Source organism: Triturus cristatus, unplaced genomic scaffold (genome assembly GCF_964204655.1).
Source record: "Triturus cristatus unplaced genomic scaffold, aTriCri1.1 SCAFFOLD_255, whole genome shotgun sequence".
Taxonomy (NCBI): Eukaryota; Metazoa; Chordata; class Amphibia; order Caudata; family Salamandridae; genus Triturus; species Triturus cristatus.
The window spans coordinates 122,669-144,302 of record NW_028187355.1 but is presented as its reverse complement, the minus strand read 5'-3'; the positions used below and the strand labels follow the sequence as shown (position 1 = coordinate 144,302).

Genomic DNA, 21,634 nt, shown 5'->3' with positions numbered 1-21,634 from the left:
AATTGGAAACGATAACACTGCTGCAACAACGTGGAAATTACGTGCAATTTTTACACTTTTATATCATCTGTGTTTTAACCAAACTGCTTTCACCTGGGGGTGCCAGTTCTACACCTTAACACATGGAAACGTGGCCTCTTCTGTGTTTAATCAACTTGTATACAAATCGGGACACTTGCTACATTTACAGGATTTTACCTGGACAAATGGTGTAAAATCGTAACAGTCCCAGCAAATCTAGGACGCCCGACTCCCTACTTCCACAAACTCAGGACTGGAGGTAACATGTGACAGACACTCTCGAGCAAAGCCTCGGAGTCCAGTACTGTCTGCACCTCCACAAAAACTAAGGATCAAGCGGGGGCCGGCTCATCCAACTTCCAAAACCTTGCCACTATTTTCATCCCAAGATTTGAAAACTTATGAAGCATCTACAATTCCCAAACACTGCTCTTATTCGCCAGATTGAAAACAAATGTTAAATACCCAACGCTGGGATGCTCCTGTCACAAGAACCGAGTCAGGGATGCCAACGGTAGCTCCACAAAGCTCCCTGCGACTCGCCAAAATGCGCTTCAACGCCTCGTCATGGGTAATAAGCGCGATATAAATAAAATTACAAATTACAGCAGCCACGCTGGCCTCCTCGTCGCATGCGTCCTGCCCTCAGAGTCCTCTGGAGCTGCTTGTTAGCCGAAGGGCCCGAAGTCAGGGCCCTGGTACCAGCCGTGCGAAGCGGAAGACAATTACAGCTTATTAGGGTCCCGTCAAGGCCGGCTTACCAAAACAGGGAGTTTTACCAGCTATCTCCAACAGAGAACAGACTGAAGGATTGTCTCACCTAATTACGGGCTGCGGGGCCCTCTTTGTCCGCCTCGGCACGGTTGTCCGATCGCTTTTCTCCGGCCTCTGGCTCCGCTCGAGCTGGAAGTGTGCTAATTAGAAAAGAAATGGCCGCAGCGCCCCTGTCAGCTCTCGTTAACGGCAGAAGACAAAGCTCGGGATACGTCCGCGGCGGAGCCCTACGTACTCCCTGCTCCAGCAATCATTATCACGGAGTCTGGGGCCTGAGGAGAACCTGGGATAGGCCTTGGAAGTTGGACGGATAGAAAACGGAGGGCCGTGAGAGGGGTGAGGTAAGAGAGGCGCTCCTTAAAATGGGTGCGGTCAGAGGTGGGCGAGCCGCGGAAAGCTCGAGCCAGGCTCGAGCCTGAAGTCTGTCTCAGCTCGAGAGCCTCTTGGAACGTGGGGTCCAGAATTAGACAAGCTTTCACGGGAGTTCTTTGCGGCCTAGCGGCCTCAGTTGTGGTACATCCAATATAGTGAACCAGTTTCGAATCCGATCCAGGGCTTGCTCAGTTTCTTGTCGGTCTTAAAAAAAAACAAGGCAGAGCAAAAGGCACACCACTGCCTTTCTCCGAGGCAGAGCAGAAATGCCTCGGAGAAACGCAGTGTCCTTTTCGGATTCGGGGGCGTGTTTTGCTGTTATCTCCTCTTGCCATTGGCTGGAGGAGATAATTAGACTTTCTGCAAAAAACACGCCCCCGATCCGAAAAGGACGGGGCCTGATCGGAGTGACGGGACCTCTTCTCCAATGGCTGGCCAGCATTCAAGAGGCCAGCCAATGGAGAACAGGGGAGAAGAGGGGCGGGTTCAAGCCCCTCTTCTCCAAGTCATTCAATCTCGGATCGAGACTGCGCAAGCGCAGCCTTCGAGCCGAGACCTAAAAAGGGAAACCTGATAGTTACCTTTCAACAGTCAACTAGTACAACTTAATACATGCAAGGGCACCAACAATACATTACAGATTGAAGCAATTTGTCTTCATTTGAACCCCCAAAAAATTCTTGAGCCCTTTAAATGTTTTTCATTAGCCCCTCCCTTAGTCCCGCCTCTAGCCCCACCCCCTTGCCACACCCCAGCTCAATCTGATGAGTACCTGCACTTTTTTTTTTCCATTTAAAGCACTGAGCCGAAGGGTGGGCTGGTGTTAGTTAACTCACCAGACGCCGCACCGCAGCGTTTACATTAAGATTAATGATGGCAGTGCAGGACTTTCTGATTGCAAAACTGACTCGTTTATTTTGCGCTCACAACAGTTTATCAGTTGGCCAGGTGCAGTTTGTTTTAATTTACATGTTTGGGTCGCTGCTTTTAATTTCATTTTTTTTTTGTTTTTTAACTTGTTTATTAACTATTTTATATGTGCACGGGAGGCCCACACACTTAAACAAATTATTGTGTTTGACTTGCATACAGCATGCAATAATTTGGACTATATTTCCTGTATGGATGGGTGGACAGTCACCAGGGATTGAAGGTGATGCCACCAAATCACTTTTCATAAATGAATAGCAGTGCATCCTGTAACACTCCCACTACAACAAAAGTGAATGCAAGGTCCTGTCAAAAGGAAATTAAGAGTTAAAGACAGTAAGATTACAGAAAGACCTGAAAATAATCCTGTTTTCCCAGGAAAAGTAAACAAAAGTTATATCAGAACATTTCTTAGTAGTTAGTTTCAGTTTCTTCCTGCTGGATGTAATGTCATTCTTCCCTCACAGCACTACATGAAAAATACAGTGAACATAAAAAACAGCAAAGCCAAAGTCGCTTCCTGAATATTGGCTTCAATAACGAACCTTCTATGGATCACTCAAATCATTCCCTTGATGCAGGTGGATGTATGTGCCAGTATAGCGCCTCCTACTGGGCACAGGTATGAAAACCAACATGGAGCCCTCAGCACCTCAACCCAGTGACTGATGACATTGGTGTCACTGAGTTGACTAACAGGTACCAGTGGTATTTACTTTGAAATACAATATATGATGTAAGAACACTCCATTAAATAGGTTATTCTATATTTGCTTAATTCGAAATACTAAGGTTCAGTGGAAGTTGACCCCTTGATGGCATGCATGTCTGTGCATTTCTGTGAGACAATTGCTCCAGCGTTTGTGCAGACCGTCTATGAACATTAGAGGGGCACTCACCTTGACATTTATCGCTCATGAAATAGGTGTTTCATAAGGGCATACAGTGTACACCATCACTGCAGATATTGGTACAAAATCACTATCACTGCAGATATTGGTGTGAAATCACTATCACTGCAGATATTGGTGTGAAATCACTATCAATGCAGGAATAGGTGTGAGATCAGTATTACAACAGATATAGGTGTCAAATCACTATTAGGGCACATATAGGTGTGAGCTCACTATCACTGCAGATATAGGTGTGAAATCACTATCACTGCAGGTATACATATGAGATCACCATCACTACAGATCTAGGTGTGATATCACAATCATTGCAGATATAGGTGTGAGATTTTTATCACTGTACATATTAGTGTGAAGTCACCATAACTGTAGCTATAGGTATGAGATCACTATCACTGTAGATATAGGGGTAAGATCTCTATCACTGCAGAAATAGGTGTGAGATCACTATCACTGCAGATATAGGTGTGAGATCACTATCACTGCAGATATAACTGTGAGATCACTAACACTGCAGATATAGGTGTGAGATCACTATCACTGCAGATATAACTGTGAGATCAGTAACACTGCAGTTATAGGTGTGAACTCACTATCACTTTAGATATTGGTGTAAGATCTCTATCACTGAAGATTTAGGTGTGAGATCACTAACACTGCAGATATAGGTGTGAGATCACTATCACTGCAGATATAACTGTGAGATCACTAACACTGCAGATATAGGTGTGAACTCACTATCACTTTAGATATTGGTGTAAGATCTCCATCACTGCAGATATAGGTGTGAGATCACTAACACTGCAGATATAGGTGTTGCATCATTATTAATGCAAATATAGATGTAAGATCACCATCACTACAGATATAGGTATGAAATCACTATCACTGCACATATAGGTGGGAGATCTCTTATCACTGTAAATATTACTGTGACATCTCCATCACTGCAGATATTGGTGTGATATAACTATCACTGCAAATATAGGTATAAGATCACTATCACTGCAGATATAGGTGTGCAATCTCTATCACTGGAGATATTAGTGTAAAATCAGTATCACTACATATACAGGTGTAAGATCACCATTACTTCACATATAGGTGTCAAATCACTATCACTGCACATATAGATGTGAGATCACCATCACTGCAGATATAGGTGTTGTGTACCAGGAGAGGAACAGCCCACAGGAGCAGGGAGTATAGACCCAACCACGACAGGTGCCTGTGGAGCTCTCTAGGGTGGTGTAGCACTGGTGCAAGGCACGTCTAATCACTCAGTGGATTAAAGCACCCATGCTTTCTTCCTTCTCCCTCATACTACTCTCCCCACTCCCCTTTATTCTGCCTCATGCTACTCTCCCCACTCCCTTTTCTTCTCCCTCATGCTACTCTCCCCACTCCCCTTTCTTCTGCCTCATGCTACTCTCCCCACTCCCCTTTCTTCTGCCTCATGCTACTCTCCCCACTCCCCTTTCTTCTGCCTCATACTACTCTCCCCACTCCCCTTTCTTCTGCCTCATGCTACTCTCCCCACTCCCCTTTCTTCTGCCTCATACTACTCTCCCCGCTCCCCTTTCTTCTGCCTCATGCTACTCTCCCCGCTCCCCTTTCTTCTGCCTCATGCTACTCTCCCCACTCCCCTTTCTTCTCCCTCATACTACTCTCCCCACTCCCCTTTCTTCTGCCTCATGCTACTCTCCCCACTCCCCTTTCTTCTGCTTCATGCTACTCTCCCCACTCCCCTTTCTTCTCCCTCATACTACTCTCCCCACTCCCCTTTCTTCTGCCTCATGCTACTCTCCCCACTCCCCTTTCTTCTCCCTCATGCTACTCTCCCCACTCCCCTTTCTTCTGCCTTATGCTACTCTCCCCACTCCCCTTTCTTCTGCCTTATGCTATTCTCCCCACTCCCCTGTCTTCTCCCTCATGCTACTCTCCCCACTCCCCTTTCTTCTGCCTCATGCTACTCTCCCCACTCCCCTTTCTTCTGCCTCATGCTACTCTCCCCACTCCCCTTTCTTCTGCCTCAAGCTACTCTCCCCACTCCCCTTTCTTCTGCCTCATGCTACTCTCCCCGCTCCCCTTTCTTCTGCCTCATGCTACTCTCCCCGCTCCCCTTTCTTCTGCCTCATGCTACTCTCCCCGCTCCCCTTTCTTCTCCCTCATGCTACTCTCCCCACTCCCATTTCTTCTCCCTCATGCTACTCTCCCCGCTCCCCTTTCTTCTGCCTCATGCTACTCTCCCCACTCCCCTTTCTTCTCCCTCATGCTACTCTCCCCACTCCCCTCTCTTCTGCCTTATGCTACTCTCCCCACTCCCCTGTCTTCTCCCTCATGCTACTCTCCCCACTCCCCTTTCTTCTGCCTCATGCTACTCTCCCCACTCCCCTTTCTTCTGCCTCATGCTACTCTCCCCACTCCCCTTTCTTCTGCCTCATGCTACTATCCCCACTCCCCTTTCTTCTGCCTCATGCTACTCTCCCCACTGCCCTTTCTTCTGCCTCATGCTACTCTCCCCGCTCCCCTTTCTTTTGCCTTATGCTACTCTCCCCACTCCCCTTTCTTCTCCCTCATGCTACTCTCCCCACTCCCCTTTCTTCTGCCTCATGCTACTCTCCCCACTCCCCTTTCTTCTCCCTCATGCTACTCTCCCCGCTCCCCTTTCTTCTCCCTCATGCTACTCTCCCCACTCCCCTTTCTTCTCCCTCATGCTACTCTCCCCACTCCCCTTTCTTCTGCCTCATGCTACTCTCCTCCTCACTATACTTCATTACCCTCTTACTATACTCTCCGTCGCAAACCTTAAACACTGCTCTTCTCCCTCTAACGCTATGCGTTAAACTACTACACACATAACAATTACAATTCAACCAACATAAAGGCACAACATACCACATACACTAAAATACAAGACCATTAGCAAAGCAAATAGCTTTAACTTAAACAAAGGCGAGACCTATTGCATTTCTAACGTTTCTGTGTTTGATTGATGCTTTGTTATTCCCCGTTTCCTTTTCTTCCTATCGTTCAGCAGTCTTCAATCAGCCTCATTGATTGCTCCTCTGGTGAACCTTGACTCACACATACCCCATTATGGAAGTCACCAGTGTTGGAGACCCGCGCAGCGATCTATAGCATGTTGCGCATCATACAGGCCAAGAAGTGAGGTCTCCCTTTGGCTGATTCCATTATTTATTGTTATCTCTTATCCTTTGAAGTGTTGTGGAAACAGTTATATCTGGATTGGTAAGTTTATTTTTCACAACTTGGCCTGTTACAGATTGGCTTCATGGTGGAGGCTGATTGGTGTCCGGAGGCCAAGGCAGCTGTACAAGGCTGAATAAAGATACTCTTAGGCCTGTATCACTCTATAGCAGGCATTGGAAAAATTAGTAGGTCTGGCGTTGGCTGGTAGCCTTTTGCCTTTGTTGGTGCTTGTTTTTTCTTGGTTTTTGTATAACTTTTATTTTTGGGGAGCGGATGGAACTGTCTTCAATATAAAACAAGCATTGAAAATGCAATAAGTCTCGCCTTTGATTAAGTTAAAGCCATTTGCTTTGCTAATGGTATTGTATAGCAACGCAAATGGCTTTAACTTAATGAAAGGCGAGACCTATTGCATTTTTAATGCTTGTTCATTATCCCTGCCCATTCACTCGTTTTCATTCGTTTTTCTACCTTATTTTATCTTTCACCTTTCTGCCTTATTTCTGCTTATTTTCCCTTTTTCTTTTCCCCTTATTTTCTCCCTTTACCTTTTCCCTGCCGTTGCTGACCCCGCGGCCCCTCCGCCCTCCAGTGCGCCTGGCCCAATCCAGCTCCCCTCCCGCCTCCCAGCTGTCCAGCCCTCCCCGACCCCTACTTAATGGCAGCCACTGTGCAAACGCACCAAAGGCAAGCCCGTCTGCGCCTGTCCACGACCCGACCTCGACCTGACTGCGACCAGCGCCAGGAACCCTGGACCTCCGCCCTGCCAACGATACGACGCAGCGGCACTCCACGCACTCAACCCAGGCCGCAACAACAACTGCAAGCTACCATCACCAGCCGACACCCATGGACCCTTCAGCTGTCACCGCTGCCGGCACACCTGCAGCACCGCCAAGAACACGGATCCAGCACAGCCGCCCACAAGAACACAACCGAAACCGAAGACCCTGCAATGCATCCTCCTCAACGTCCGATCTCTCCACAAACATGCCACCGAAATCTGGGACCTCCTCGACAGCACCACCCCGGGCGTAGCATTCGACATCGCCATCCCCCAAGGATACAAGATCTTCAGGAAGGACCGCCCCACCCGCCCGGGAGGAGGAATAGCCATCGTCCACAAACCCAGCCTCCGCCTGAGCACACTCCCCGACGAGCCCATAGAATTGATGGAACACCTTCACTTCAAGATACTGGCCAGCCCCACCGCCACCCTCCGAGGAACCCTCATCTACGGCTCCCCTGGAACCCGGCGGATCCTTCGCCAACTCCATCACGGACATTATCTCTCCGCAGGCCATCGCATCCACCAACTACACTCTGCTGGAAGACCTCAACTTCCACCTTGAAAACCAACTGGACCCCAACACCACATCCCTCCTGGACAACCTCCACAACATTGGACTCTGCCGGATCGTGACCGAGCTCATGCACTCAGCAGGACACACCCTCGACCTCCTCTTCACTACAGGAAACTCCATCACCTTCAGGCACACCACCGAAACTCCCATGGACCGACCATCGTTGCGTCCCCTTCACCTTCAAAACACCCACCATCCACAGACACCAGCACCTGGTCCCACGAAGAAACTGGACCAAAATCACCAACGACCAGCTCACCTCCTCACTCAACAACTCCACCCCAACCATTGCGGAAAACGACAACCCCAACACCGCAGCCTGAACCCAGCATAGATGGATCTCGGACAGCACCAACACCATAGCCCCCTCAAGAAAAACAACAATACCCACGCCAAGAAAGCCAGATGGTTTACCACCGAACTTCGAGAGTCCAGACGCTCTTGCCGCTGCCTCGAAAAGGACTGGAGGAACACCGAATCCACAGAAGCCCACAAAAACTTCAGAGCCACCACCAACGCCCACCATCAACTCAGAGAAACGAGGAAAAAAGCGATTGAAGACAGAATCTCCACTCATGCACACAACAGCAAAGAACTCTTCAACATTATCAAGGAGTTCGCCCAAACCACCTGCGAGTCTAACGACATCCCTCCCTTACAAGATCTCTGCGACAAACTCAGCACCTTTTTCCACCACAAAATCAAGAGAATCTACGACAACTTGGACGAAGACAACCAACACACTGAACCCTCACCAACCACCCCAGACACCCAGAAACCAACGTTTGACAACTGGACAGCCCTCACCACCGAAGACACACTGAAGACAATGAAGTCAATCCACTCAGGGGCCTCCACGGACCCCTGCCCCCACCACATATTCAACAGAGCCGCTGACACCATCGCACCCATGCTCTGCCACACCATCAACCGCTCCTTGGCGACTGCCTCGTTCCCCGACGACTGGAAACAGGCCGAGGTCAACCCCCTCCTAAAGAAACCCTCAGCGGACCCCACCAACCTCAAAAACTGCAGACCCATCTCCCTGCTCCCGTTCCCAGCGAAAGTCATTGAGAAAGCCATCAGCAGCCAACTCGCCACATTCATTGAAGAACACAACATCCTCGACTCCTCCCAATCCGGCTTCAGAAAAAAACACAGTACGGAAACCAACCTCCTCGCCGCAGCAAACAACATCCGCACCCTACTGGACAAAGGAGAAACAGTAGCCCTCATCCTCCTCAACTTCTCAGCGGAGTTCGACACAGTCTCCCACTGCACCCTCATACGCAGTCTCTACGACGCAGGAAAACAGGACAAGGCCCTCGACTGGATCCGCTCCTTCCTCTCCGGCAGGACGCAGTGGGTCAGACTCCCCCCTTTCCTCTCAGACCCCACACCTACCACTTGTGGAGTCCCCGAGGGCTCCTCCCTCAGCCCGACGCTCTTCAACGTCTACATGGCTCCACTCGCACCCATCGTCAGAACCTACGGACTCAACATTGTGTCATAGGCAGACGACACCCAACTCATCCTCTCCCTATCCCACGAGCCCAACACCGTCAGATGCAACGTTCGAGAAGGCATGGAAGCCATCGCCAAATGGATGTAAAACAGCTGCCTACAACTAAACACCAACAAAACAGAAGTACTCATCATGGGCCCCAACCCCGATGCCCGGAGCGACACATGGTGGCCCCCGCTCTCGGAAATCCGCCAACCCCCACGGACCACGCACGCAACCTGGGAATCATCCTGGACTCTGAGTTCAAAATGGATCACCAGATCAACTCCGTCTCGCCTTCCTGCTTCCTCACCCTCCGCCTCCTTCTTAAGACCTTCAAATGGATCCCCCTCGAACATAGAAAAACCGTCACTCATGCCCTGGTCACCATCAGACTCGACTACGGCAACGCACTCTACGCCGGAATAAACAAAAATCTCACCCGCAAGCTACAGAACATCCAGGACGCCGCCGCAAGACTGGTCCTCAACCTGCCAAAACACTGCCACATCTCCCAGCACCTGCGCACACTCCACTGGCTCCCGGTCGAGGCGAGAATCACCTTGAAGATACTCACCCACGCACACAAGGCCCTCCACAGCACCAGACCAGCATACCTGAACAGCCAACTCAATTTCCACGCATCCCAAAGGACCCTACGATCAGCCCAGCTCTCCTACACCGTGGTCCCCCGCACCAGAAAGACCAGATCGGGAGGCTGCTCCTTCTCCTTCCTCGCGGCCAAAGCATGGAACACCCTTACGCTCCACCTTAGACAGACAACAATGCTCCCCATCTTCGCAAGATACCTCAAAACCTGGCTGTTCGACAGACCCCCTCCTTGATGGAATGGAATCTGCACACGACCCCCACTACCCCTAGCGTCTTGAGACCCTTACTGGTGAGTAGTCGCGCTTTGACTAAACCCTGATTGATTGATTGATTGATTGATTGATAATGCTGCCTGGCAGCAATTTGCAGACATTCATTTTGCACACTCTGTAATATAATCAAGGGTTACTCGCAATATAAAATTGTCACTATTCTTAAAACTAAAGAATTTTGTGTGGAAAGCTCTACCTTTATCTGGGGCAACACGCCATCACCTATTGCAAATGCCTAGTCACATAGCTGTTCACCCTAACAAGAGATCAGTGCACGCGAAAGTAGGTGGCCACTTGCATCACGAGAAAAGAAATCAATTTAAAACAGAAATGTTTTCAAACGTCTTAGAAAAGGAGAATTCGGTTTCTTTCCAAATTTCTAAGATGTTTGATCACATTATGCTTTACATTTTTATCCAGCTTTTTTCACATTTTGCTCCTTGGTCTCCATATCATAGTTACTGTCACTGGAATTGCTCGGTGTGTTGCATTAACTTGTATGTGACACTGTAAGAGGTCACTGTACATTCCACTGTTTGTACAGCATCAAGTAGGACAATGTAAATTGCCCATGTCTGTATATTGTGTGCGGCTGTCAGAGTGCGTGGGGTCACTGTGCATTGACCCTGCCAGGAGCTCATGTGTGTTCCACTCATACATTTAATAATGCACACAAAATATGAATATTTCACTTCCTTCTTTTGTTGTATTTCCCAAACAGCATCTCACCTTCAGGAGTTCGCACGCTGGCGCCTCACACTTCTTTTCTATATCCGTTATCAGAGCACTGAGAGAGGTGATTTGATTGGACAGTTTGGTGATATTTGCATTTTCTAGCATGGTAATTTTCTTCTCCATCTCCTTCAGTCTCCCGTACAGGGTTTGCTCATTTTCTTTCAGGAGTTGCCGCAGTTTTTCAATCTCATATTCAAGTTTCTTCTTCTCAGTTCTTAGCTTGTTCTGTCAGAAGCAAAGAAAAGCTGGTTAGATATTATAAAGCTTCCTATAGGCCGTCCTGAGAGTGGGGGTCCAGGAGGAGGGTGGAGGGGCTGCCTATTGTGATTCATATCACCTTGCACAAAGGGTTTGTGTGAGTGACATCCAAAAAATGACATTTGAAAGAGAATTTAGAATTTTCACAGCCTGGTGGGCAGAACATTTGTATTTTATTATGGAAACGTAGGCTAAGATTATGCAAATCTCCTTTATTGCCAGCTCACAGCAGCAACAATCGAAGAATATAGAAGTTCAATAACATTCTAATAGGCTATAAAGTTCCCCCTGCACGCAGTCTTCTCCCTTTTTTGGCGTTGCGAACAAGATAGTTTCTAAGATCCATAACTTTCAAACAAAAAACCTCATCAGTGAAAACTTCTTACTCTGGAAAAGAAAAACCCAATACAAAATCAATAACTTTTCTCCATTCCAATGTGGAGAGATAATCTTAGCCTCCGTGTCTTCAATAAAATCCAGAGTTTCTGCCCACCAGGCTGTGAAAAATCTAAATTTTATGGCATGACACAGAGCCTAGCATTATGCAAGTTTAAAGTGCATTTGATACATTGTCAATAGCGCTTGCAACAGGTCTAAAGTAGCAACTTTTAAACATACTTTTAATGGACCAATCCGCAGCCCCAAGGATATCTCACGGAAGAGAGGTTTGGATGCTTAAGGGAGTGTACACCAAGCATAGTAATGTCTACACCTGCTTCTTTCATGACTTCCTTCACCCATCTTGCTATTGTTGGGGAGGAAACTGCTCTACGAGGCGATTTATAGGATATTAGCAATTGTTCTGTATTTCCTCTCATACTCACAGTCCTTCTCTCATATTCCATCAAGGATTTCACTACACAAACTCTTGCATTCTGTGTAAAGAAGGGGTAGAAAACAGAAGTTGACATGGTCTGGTTGGTAGGCCCTGCTGGTGATGTCTAAGGCATTTACGTCTGACGGTCCATCTATAACATACCAGGCATAGCAAGACAGTGAGTTTATAAGAGATACGTTTTGGGGATAACCTATAACTCTCTCCCAAAATATTAATACCTGTAGGACATCTCTAATGTAGTAAAAATGTGGAAAAGGTCCAGCACTACCTTCTCTTTAAAGATTGTGTCGCTTTCGCTGTTATTTATTAATGTTAACTAAATCTTTACCTCATTCAGCATCTCTAATGTCCCATAATGCAGGATATTTTGCAGAAGGTGGGTTTAGTACCCACATACTTCGCATAAATGTTTTAGTCAGTACGTTTTGTCCCACAGAGACTCCGTCTACAAGGCAGTGACATGCTGCAAAATCTGATCTGCAAACATTAATGTAGGAGGGTAGGATCTGCTTCACATGGGTACCCCCACTTTTTGCTGGCCTTAGTCTGGCTGTGGCCCTGCTAATAAGGACCACAGCCTAGCTGCTTCCTCTCTAAAATGGTATGCATGTACATTAGGTAAATATCTAATTGGATTCTGGAGTGCCTTATAAGCCCCTAGTTTATGGTATACAATGTACTTAGGGCATAGGTACCTCAGAGGCCTACCAAGGGCTGCAGCATGTATTATGCCACCCCTGGGAAGCACTCCAAAATGGCACCACAGGTCTGGTACTGCAGCCTGGGTAAGGGTGTGCTTGCATCCTTACTGTGGTATAGGCTTGTCGTAAATTGGCTGCGATTAAATTAGCATTAGCGGAATCCATGTCGTGTTTAGAGGCTATCTTATCCATTTAGTGGAATCCATTTTGTATTTCTGGCAGCCATTTTGTCTGCCATGTGCTCACTATGAGCTGTTTCCTTCTTCACTGCTGTTTACCCTTGTGCTCTGTTTAAAGTACTGGCTATACTTAGATTCTGTTACTCTGCACATGCGCAGAGGATTCTAACTGTCCATGCATCTGTTTTTAGTCTGTAGCTGTCAGGTTGTTTCTACCAGAGTCAGCAACTGCTAGCTCCTCCTTTACTGTTGACTGTGCATTTCTGTATGACCATCTATGTATGTAACTCTCCTATGTATGCTTGTACCGCCCTCTTTTTGAGCCCCTGTGTGGGTATAAAAGACCCATGGTTCTTCTACTCCTTGTGCTACTTCACTCAATACCGAAGGGTGCTGTTTGAATGTAGTTCCACCCCATGAGGTTTATTAAACTTTGTATTTTCTATTCCAGTTTCTGTGCCAACTTCTTCATACTAGTCTGAGGACTCTGTGCAGAGAAGGGCGAACCCCTTGCACTGGTAGTCCTAGCTGAGGTCTCCTTTCAACAAATTGGCGCCCAACCAGTGGGGCTCATCGGTGACTCCGATGCCCAAAGGATTGGTCGCGACGAAGGATTGGAATCTCGCTCTGGACGCGATCGCTGCCCGATGAGACCCAAGTCCTGGCAACCACGGCGTTTTTCCTTTCTTTCTGATCTGACCATCCAGGTGGCGCCGGTCCTCGACTGAGATCTCTTCTGTTGATTCGCCGTGCAGTGACCATTTGGTCGATTTTAGAACTTGGCAGTTGGAACCTGGACACCAAGTGATTGGTAAGTGTCCTTCTGCGGCGCTTGCTGTTGGTTTTGATGCCTGGGATTGGTAAGGTAGTTTAGTAACACTTACTGTGGCTTTTTCTGTGTTGGCCAACTTGGTTTGTTATGATATCTAGGTTGCAACCTATATAGGCAGGTAATGAGGAGAATTTTCTCTATCTGAATTGATTTGAACGGCACATCGTACTAAAGGTACCTTAAGTGCTACTTTGATTATAATACTGCATATTCTGCACTATTTTTGGCATGCCTGTTTTTAGCACACTTCGTAGGATGTGTTGCTTTTGTAGTGGTACCAATTTGAAATTAGATAAAGCACAACCGGCCCCCCCGGAGGGAACGCCTAATAGGGATATGTATATTAAGTATGGTCCTTCTTCTATAATGTACAGCGCATTATGGAATAAATACACGCGTAAGGATCCTGAGTTGCGTTGGCCTATGTATGGGTCATTTGATTTACGAAAGATTGAGTATGTGGAACAATGTATGTTTAAGCGAAAGACTAGGCAAGATATGTTTGATTGTGTACGAAAGTGGGAGAAGGAAGTGCGTGAACGAATGAAGCGTGAGCAAGCCTTGATTGAAAAAGAACAGCGAAAGAATATTTATGTGAAAGCATTAGAACTGAAGAACAAAGAAATAAAAGAGTTAAAAGAGAGAGACGATAGGGAGCTCAATTTACAGGTAACTGGCCAATACGCTGTTCGGCAGCCTCTCTATCCTATCCTTAATAAGCCACAAGATGATTTCTTATTATTAGATCGTCCTCCACCTCCGTATACTGTTCCTTCTGCCCCCCATGAGTCAGATGAGGACTCTAGTTTGGAGGAATATAAGGCACGAGAAACTCGTTCTATATTGACCACTGCGCGTTCGTTCCAAATTCGATCTGCTGCTCGTAAAGCAGCTCGTGGCATTGCCCCCGCTTCTGAACTTTTAGATAATATGAAAGGGTGGCAGGAAAGGGAGCAGCTGTATTTTACTGAGGTGTTTGCCGCAGAGGTCGTTGAGCTGTTTAGAAAATATTCTCCCAGGTGACTGATACAATCAGGTGTTTGGTTAAAAGTGCGTGTCGATGCAGTGCGTTTGCGAGAGGAGAAAAAGGCTGCAGACGTAGCTGCACAGACATCTCAGACCGGCATGACCCAAGCTTCTATCTCCGGAACAGATAAGACTATGATAGTTCATGCGAAACCTATGCGGGAGGCCGCGCCTTTGTATGTTCCTCCTAAAGGACAGGGTACAAGTGATGATAAGACCTCTATCGATGCAAAGGGTTATTTTATTTATAATTGGGTTTACACTCCTTGGAATAGGACGGATGTTATGGCACTTAAAACTGCATTGCCTGATCCGCGGAAAAATCCAGCCGCTTTTTATGAGGAAGTTGAAGGTGCTATTAGTTCTTGTACTATGACATTGCCTGATATTGATTTATTTTTCGGATTGATATTACCACCTGATATGTGGAGAACTGTTCGTAAAATTGATGATCGTGCAGCTTTTGGGGCGTTATGGAGAGATTTAGAACAAATGGATGCAGAAAGGGAACCCGCACAGAAGCCATGTCAGTTAATTTTAGATCTTCCCGCAGCTATATTAGTTAAGTTAAAAACGATTATTCCCCCTAAAAAGATAGATTGGACTGTTTTAGCATCTTGTAAGCAAAAGGCAGATGAATCGGTCTCTGATTTCTTTACACGCTTTGAAGAAGCATTCCACGATTTTAGTGGCCAGTCATTGACAGATGACACAGGCAGACATCTGTTTGTCGATAAATATGTCGCAAACCTGTTGCCAGGAATAGCTAGCCGCCTAAAGGCCAGTGAGAGTTCATGGACTACCTTTTCCCCGGTTTCTCTCTTGATTATGGCTCATTTTTATGAACGCCAGGAATTAGAGGCAAAGGGTAATGAGGATAAAAAGACTAAAGAATTAAAAACGAAGGTTATGTTGGCTCAGGCTTATGGTCCGCCTTTTAGAGGTAGTGATAGAGGTGGACGTGGATCTTATGGTTCGTCTTTCCCTTCTTATACTTGTTCGAATTTGTCTGCTGACCAGTGTGCGTACTGTAAGAAATTTGGCCATTGGGCTTCCGATTGTCCAGCACTGCGTGCTCAGCAGTGTGCACGTGGTAGGGGACAAATGAGAAATCGTCCAGGATATTCAGGGCCTAGAGGAAGCACAAGTGATCGTGCTAGGTTTGATGCTAATATACGTGGGCAGGATGGGTTCAACACTTTTGATAGGAGGAACCAATATCAAATGTCTGACTATGTGCCATCTGATCTTCAAGGTTCTGCTCATGCATAGGATTGCCTAGGATGGGGTAAGGAATCAGTTGAAGTTCCAGTAGATCAGAGGGGTCCCTATGTCACAGCAAATGTTTTGGGCTCCACTGATCAGTTTCTGGTTGATACAGGAGCTACTCGTAGCGCCTTGTCTAAACAATTGGTTCCAAGGGCTCCCCTGTCTGGCTTAACCATTACATCGATAGGCTTCGATGGAACCCCTTCCCTTAGCCAATTGTCGCAACCACTTGCATTCCATGTGGATAAATTTACTGCTCCATGTCCATTTTTGCTTTCCCCGAATACACCAGACAACATTGTGGGTCTTGATTAGGCCTGGGCAAAATTTCCGTTCCGTTCGCGGAATTTGCGATAATTTGCATTTCTGCGTTCCGCGGAGAGCGCGGAAATGTTAAAATTTCCGCATTCCGCAGCTTTGCGATAATTTGGTACTTGCTCGCGCTGTAAAATAATTCATTCTCGTGCGCGCGCGATCGCCTTACCTGAATCCCCGCATTCGCCGACAAGTTTTCCCAATCCGGTCGCGTTCTCCATGAGATGTTGTATTGTTTTAGCCATTTGCGCTGTCTCGCGACAGTTCGCGCCCGCAGTGTCGTCATGCGTCGCGCGATCACGTCTTTCTTCTCGCGATCATGCACCGCGAGAAGAGTGAAAACAAGATGGCCGCGCCCGCAAGCAACCGCATGGGTAAGTTAGCGAGCGGCGAACACGCAGAAAATACCGCGAACGGGCGGGAAAAAAACTTTCGCATCTTCGCGATATTTCCGCGTGTTTGCGGAGATTTTAAACATTTTCGCGATAATTTGCGGAAGTCGCTTCCGCAAATTCCGCCCACCCCTAGTCTTGATATGCTTAAGTATTTCAGGGCTACGATACGATGTTCTCCAGAAGGTGTACGTGTTATCTTGAATGACAACCATCCTGTGATGGAGAGAGCTTGTCTTGTTAAAGAGGATATTGCATTAGCTTCACTCCCTAATACTTTGTGGGCCACTTCAGACACCGATGTAGGGCAAATGGTTATTCCACCAGTACATATTAGTGTCAAGGAGGGCGCTGTGCTGCCACGTTTGCCTCAATACAAAATTTCACAGGAAGGTGAAGAAGCACTCATACGTATTGTCCATGATCTCATTGAAGTGGGGGTTGTTGAGGAAGTTCCTTACAATGTCTGTAACAGTCCGATTCTTCCTATTCTGAAAAAAGATACTGACACTAGGGTTTACAGATTTATTATTGATTTACGAGAAGTTAACAAGATTGTAGTACCACAATACCCCGTGGTTTCTGACATAACGACACTTCTTACTTTGGTTCCCCCGACAGCGACTACATTCTCTGTGATAGACTTGAAGAATGCTTTCTTTTCGATCCCTATTCATCCTGATAGCCGATATTTGTTCGGTTTCACTTTGAATAATCGATAGTATAGATTCTCTAGAGTTCCTCAAGGCTATACTGAGAGTCCTAGTATTTATAGTCAAGCATTGAAAAGACAACTTGATTCTTTCATTTTGCCTGAAGGTGTGGCTCTCATCCAATATGTCGATGATATCTTGTTGGCAGCTGATACCCCTGAACAGTGTGAAAACTGTACTTTGTCCTTGCTTTCTTTTCTTGCTTCCCATCATCACAAAGTGTCACGAAAGAAATTGCAATATTGTAGACCGAAGGTAACCTGCTTAGGTCACCTTCTGTCTAAGGAGGGACGTGCACTTACACCAGATCGCATTCAAGCTATTTTAGACACACCAGTGCCCCGTACTCAGAAAGATGTCCGTGCATTAATTGGTCTTACTTCTTTTTGTAGGCAATGGATATTAGGATTTTCGCACATTGTTAAACCCTTGCTAGCACTTTTGACCAAAGATACTCCAATGCCCCTCCCATGGACAGATGAATGTGAGACTGCTTTCCGACAGTTACGGCAAGCTCTTTGTTCAGCACCAGTGTTTGGTACTCCAGATTATACGAAGCCTTTTACACTATATGTACATGAGAAAGATGGATGCGCATTGTCAGTTTTAGCGCAGACACACGGTGACAAAGAGCGCCCCTGTGCATATTTTTCAGCAGTACTTGATCCTGTTGCTCGTGCGCTACCTGGATGCTTTCGTTCAGTTGCAGCAACAGCTGTGTCAATACGTCAGAGTGAAGGGATAGTTTTGTCACATAAGCTGTTGGTGCTAGTACCCCATGCGGTTGATGCCCTTTTAAATCAGACGAAGACACAGCATTTAACTAGTGCTCGTCTGACAGGATATGAATTGACATTGTTGGCCCCTCACATTACACTAAAGAGATGTGCGATACTAAACCCAGCCACTCTGTTGCCATATCCGGTGACTCAGTCCCAGTCTCAGGAGTCTCATGATTGTATATTCCTTACTGAGGAACAGACAAAGGGTCGTGTCGATTTGCAAGACACGCCCCTTTCAAGTGTTGACGGGGAACTATGGGTTGATGGGTTCTGTTTGAAGTTACCAGATGGTACAACGTCAGCTGCATATGCAATTACAACACTTCAGACGGTAGTTGAGACAGCTCGTGTTCCACAGAAGTCAGCTCAGGCAGCTGAGCTAATAGCTTTAACACGAGCATGTGAACTTAGTACTGATTTAACTGTGAACATTTATACTGATAGTCGCTATGCTTTCGGAGTGGCTCATGATTTTGGGCTACTCTGGAAGGAGAGGGGCTTTCTTACATCTCACGGGGTGCAAATAATGCATGGAGAATTAGTACATAACCTCTTGATTGCTTTAACATACCCGAAGAGAATAGCAATTGTTAAATGTAGCGCACATAAGAAAATAATTGATAAGATAGGACAAGGCAATGCTTTTGCAGACCAAACAGCCCGTGAAACTGCCATGCAGCAAAGCACCAAGTCTATGTATGTAGTGAAGTCACAGGCTGAACGCTGGCATGATACCAGACAGGAAGTGCTAGATATGCAGAGATCTGCTTCTGCAGAAGACATTGAGCAATGGTCTAAGGAGGGAACATTGGATGATGAGGGCTGTTGGAGGAATAAAGAGATGAGTAAGTGGAGATTGCCGACAGCTTATTTACAACCTATGATTCATATGGCACATGGGCCGGCGCATGTTGGAGCCTCCTCGATAACAAAATTGCTCACGCAAGTTTGGGAGCATCCAGAAATTGCCGGCACAGCTAAAAAGATGGTGCAGTCTTGTCTGATTTGTCTTCAGCATAACCCTGGTAAAGGGACACGAACTCCAACAGGAGGGTTTGCTACGCCAACCGCACCTTTTGAAGTTTTGCAAATGGATTACATCCAGCTTGAGCGCTGTAATAACTTAAAGTATGTTTTGGTAGTGGTATGTGCCTTCAGTAAATGGATTGAGGCATACCCTATGAAGGACAATACAGCTCTCACTACAGCAAAGGTGCTTTTGAAGGAATTTTTCCCTAGATTTGGTGTTTGTAAACTTCTATGGAGTGATAACGGACCCCATTTTATTGGGCAAGTTGTCGAATATGTCCTGAAGGGGTTAGGGGTAAAGCAGAAGTTTCACGCTGCTTTTCATCCACAATCAGCAGGGTTAGTGGAAAGGTATAACGCCACACTTAAATTAAAAATGGCGAAAATACTAGCCTCCACATCCTTGAATTGGCCAGACGCATTACCTTTGGCACTGTTGTCCATTAGATCAGTGCCACATTCGCGGTCTGGTCTTACACCGTATGAGGTGGTATTCGGGAGGCCTATGAACATTTGGGGAATCCCTAAACCACGCCCCATACATGATGTGCCATGTGTATTGATGAGTGACTACTTATCACAATTGACTGATAGTTTGGTTTCTATTCATCAACAGGTTCGAGAAGCTCTTCCTGATAGGTCGACAGGTGAAGGCCATGGACTTTGGCCTGGAGACCAGGTGATGATCCGATCGTTCCAGAGGTCAATGCTTTTGCAGACCAAACAGCCCGTGAAACTGCCATGCAGCAAAGCACCAAGTCTATGTATGTAGTGAAGTCACAGGCGGAACGCTGGCATGATACCAGACAGGAAGTGCTAGATATGCAGAGATCTGCTTCTGCAGAAGACATTGAGCAATGGTCTAAGGAGGGAACATTGGATGATGAGGGCTGTTGGAGGAATAAAGAGATGAGTAAGTGGAGATTGCCGACAGCTTATTTACAACCTATGATTCATATGGCACATGGGCCGGCGCATGTTGGAGCCTCCTCGATAACAAAATTGCTCACGCAAGTTTGGGAGCATCCAGAAATTGCCGGCACAGCTAAAAAGATGGTGCAGTCTTGTCTGATTTGTCTTCAGCATAACCCTGGTAAAGGGACACAAACTCCAACAGGAGGGTTTGCTACGCCAACCGCACCTTTTGAAGTTTTGCAAATGGATTACATCCAGCTTGAGCGCTGTAATAACTTAAAGTATGTTTTGGTAGTGGTATGTGCCTTCAGTAAATGGATTGAGGCATACCCTATGAAGGACAATACAGCTCTCACTACAGCAAAGGTGCTTTTGAAGGAATTTTTCCCTAGATTTGGTGTTTGTAAACTTCTATGGAGTGATAACGGACCGCATTTTATTGGGCAAGTTGTCGAATATGTCCTGAAGGGGTTAGGGGTAAAGCAGAAGTTTCACGCTGCTTTTCATCCACAATCAGCAGGGTTAGTGGAAAGGTATAACGCCACACTTAAATTAAAAATGGCGAAAATACTAGCCTCCACATCCTTGAATTGGCCAGACGCATTACCTTTGGCATTGTTGTCCATTAGATCAGTGCCACATTCGCGGTCTGGTCTTACACCGTATGAGGTGGTATTCGGGAGGCCTATGAACATTTGGGGAATCCCTAAACCACGCCCCATACATGATGTGCCATGTGTATTGATGAGTGACTACTTATCACAATTGACTGATAGTTTGGTTTCTATTCATCAACAGGTTCGAGAAGCTCTTCCTGATAGGTCGACAGGTGAAGGCCATGGACTTTGGCCTGGAGACCAGGTGATGATCCGATCGTTCCAGAGGTCGAGCAGCTTGGAACCGAGGTGGCCCGGAGCAGGTGCTCCTTTCAACGAGAACTGCGGTTCGAGTGACGAACAGGAGGAACTGGGTGCACTCCACCCACTGCAAGAAAGTGCCGTCTACCTTGGTGGATCCTGTTGCTTTGATCGACCATCGGGACATCCTGGACACAGAGAAAGGCCAAGCTATATCACCTGACGAACCTGAGGAAGTCTTCCCGGACCACACAATTCCTGGAGTATCCCGATACCAACTGAGACCACGGAAAGAGCCTGCATTGCTGAAATAGACTGGTTGAGCAACCTCCCTGGGTTAGTGAAAAGAATTCCGATGTGGCAAGGGGGGGGGGGATCAGCCCTGTATAGTGTAGCGACACCCGTCTTGACCCTCGGTGAAGAAATCAACGGCTGCCCAGGGATAAGAGCTCCAACGATTGTTTTCAACAATAAGCTGATCATGTCCACAATGAGATCAACTGTTTCTAAGAGAAAGATCATTTGTGCTATAGGGTTTGTTGTTGCTATGGTGGCTGTAGCAGTAATAACCTGGTTCGTTGAGAAAGTGGCTCCTGCTCGAGAACTTTTGATCGCCACTACTCCAGTATCAGTTGAACACCACTACTTTACGCTTCCCTATCATGAGCGGAAGCATCGACAATCCTATTTAAACAATACCTTTATCCAGATGTTGCATCATACTCACAATGCCACGAATATTACCAACTGTTGGGTGTGTGGGATGATACCTGCACATCAAAAGAAAGGAGGAACACATTTTATTCCTCTTCCCTTTTCT

General features: G+C 46.7%; 1 protein-coding gene across 1 annotated transcript in view; it reads right to left on the bottom strand.

The window, feature by feature from the left end:
• Positions 1–21,634, bottom strand: part of LOC146771205 (E3 ubiquitin-protein ligase TRIM39-like) — a 173,634-nt gene that overhangs the window by 86,285 nt on the left and 65,715 nt on the right. The window contains exon 3 of the mRNA XM_085640297.1: positions 10,703–10,933. Coding sequence (XP_085496423.1) covers positions 10,703–10,933 — 231 coding nt within the window. The remainder of the gene's footprint in view (positions 1–10,702; positions 10,934–21,634) is intronic.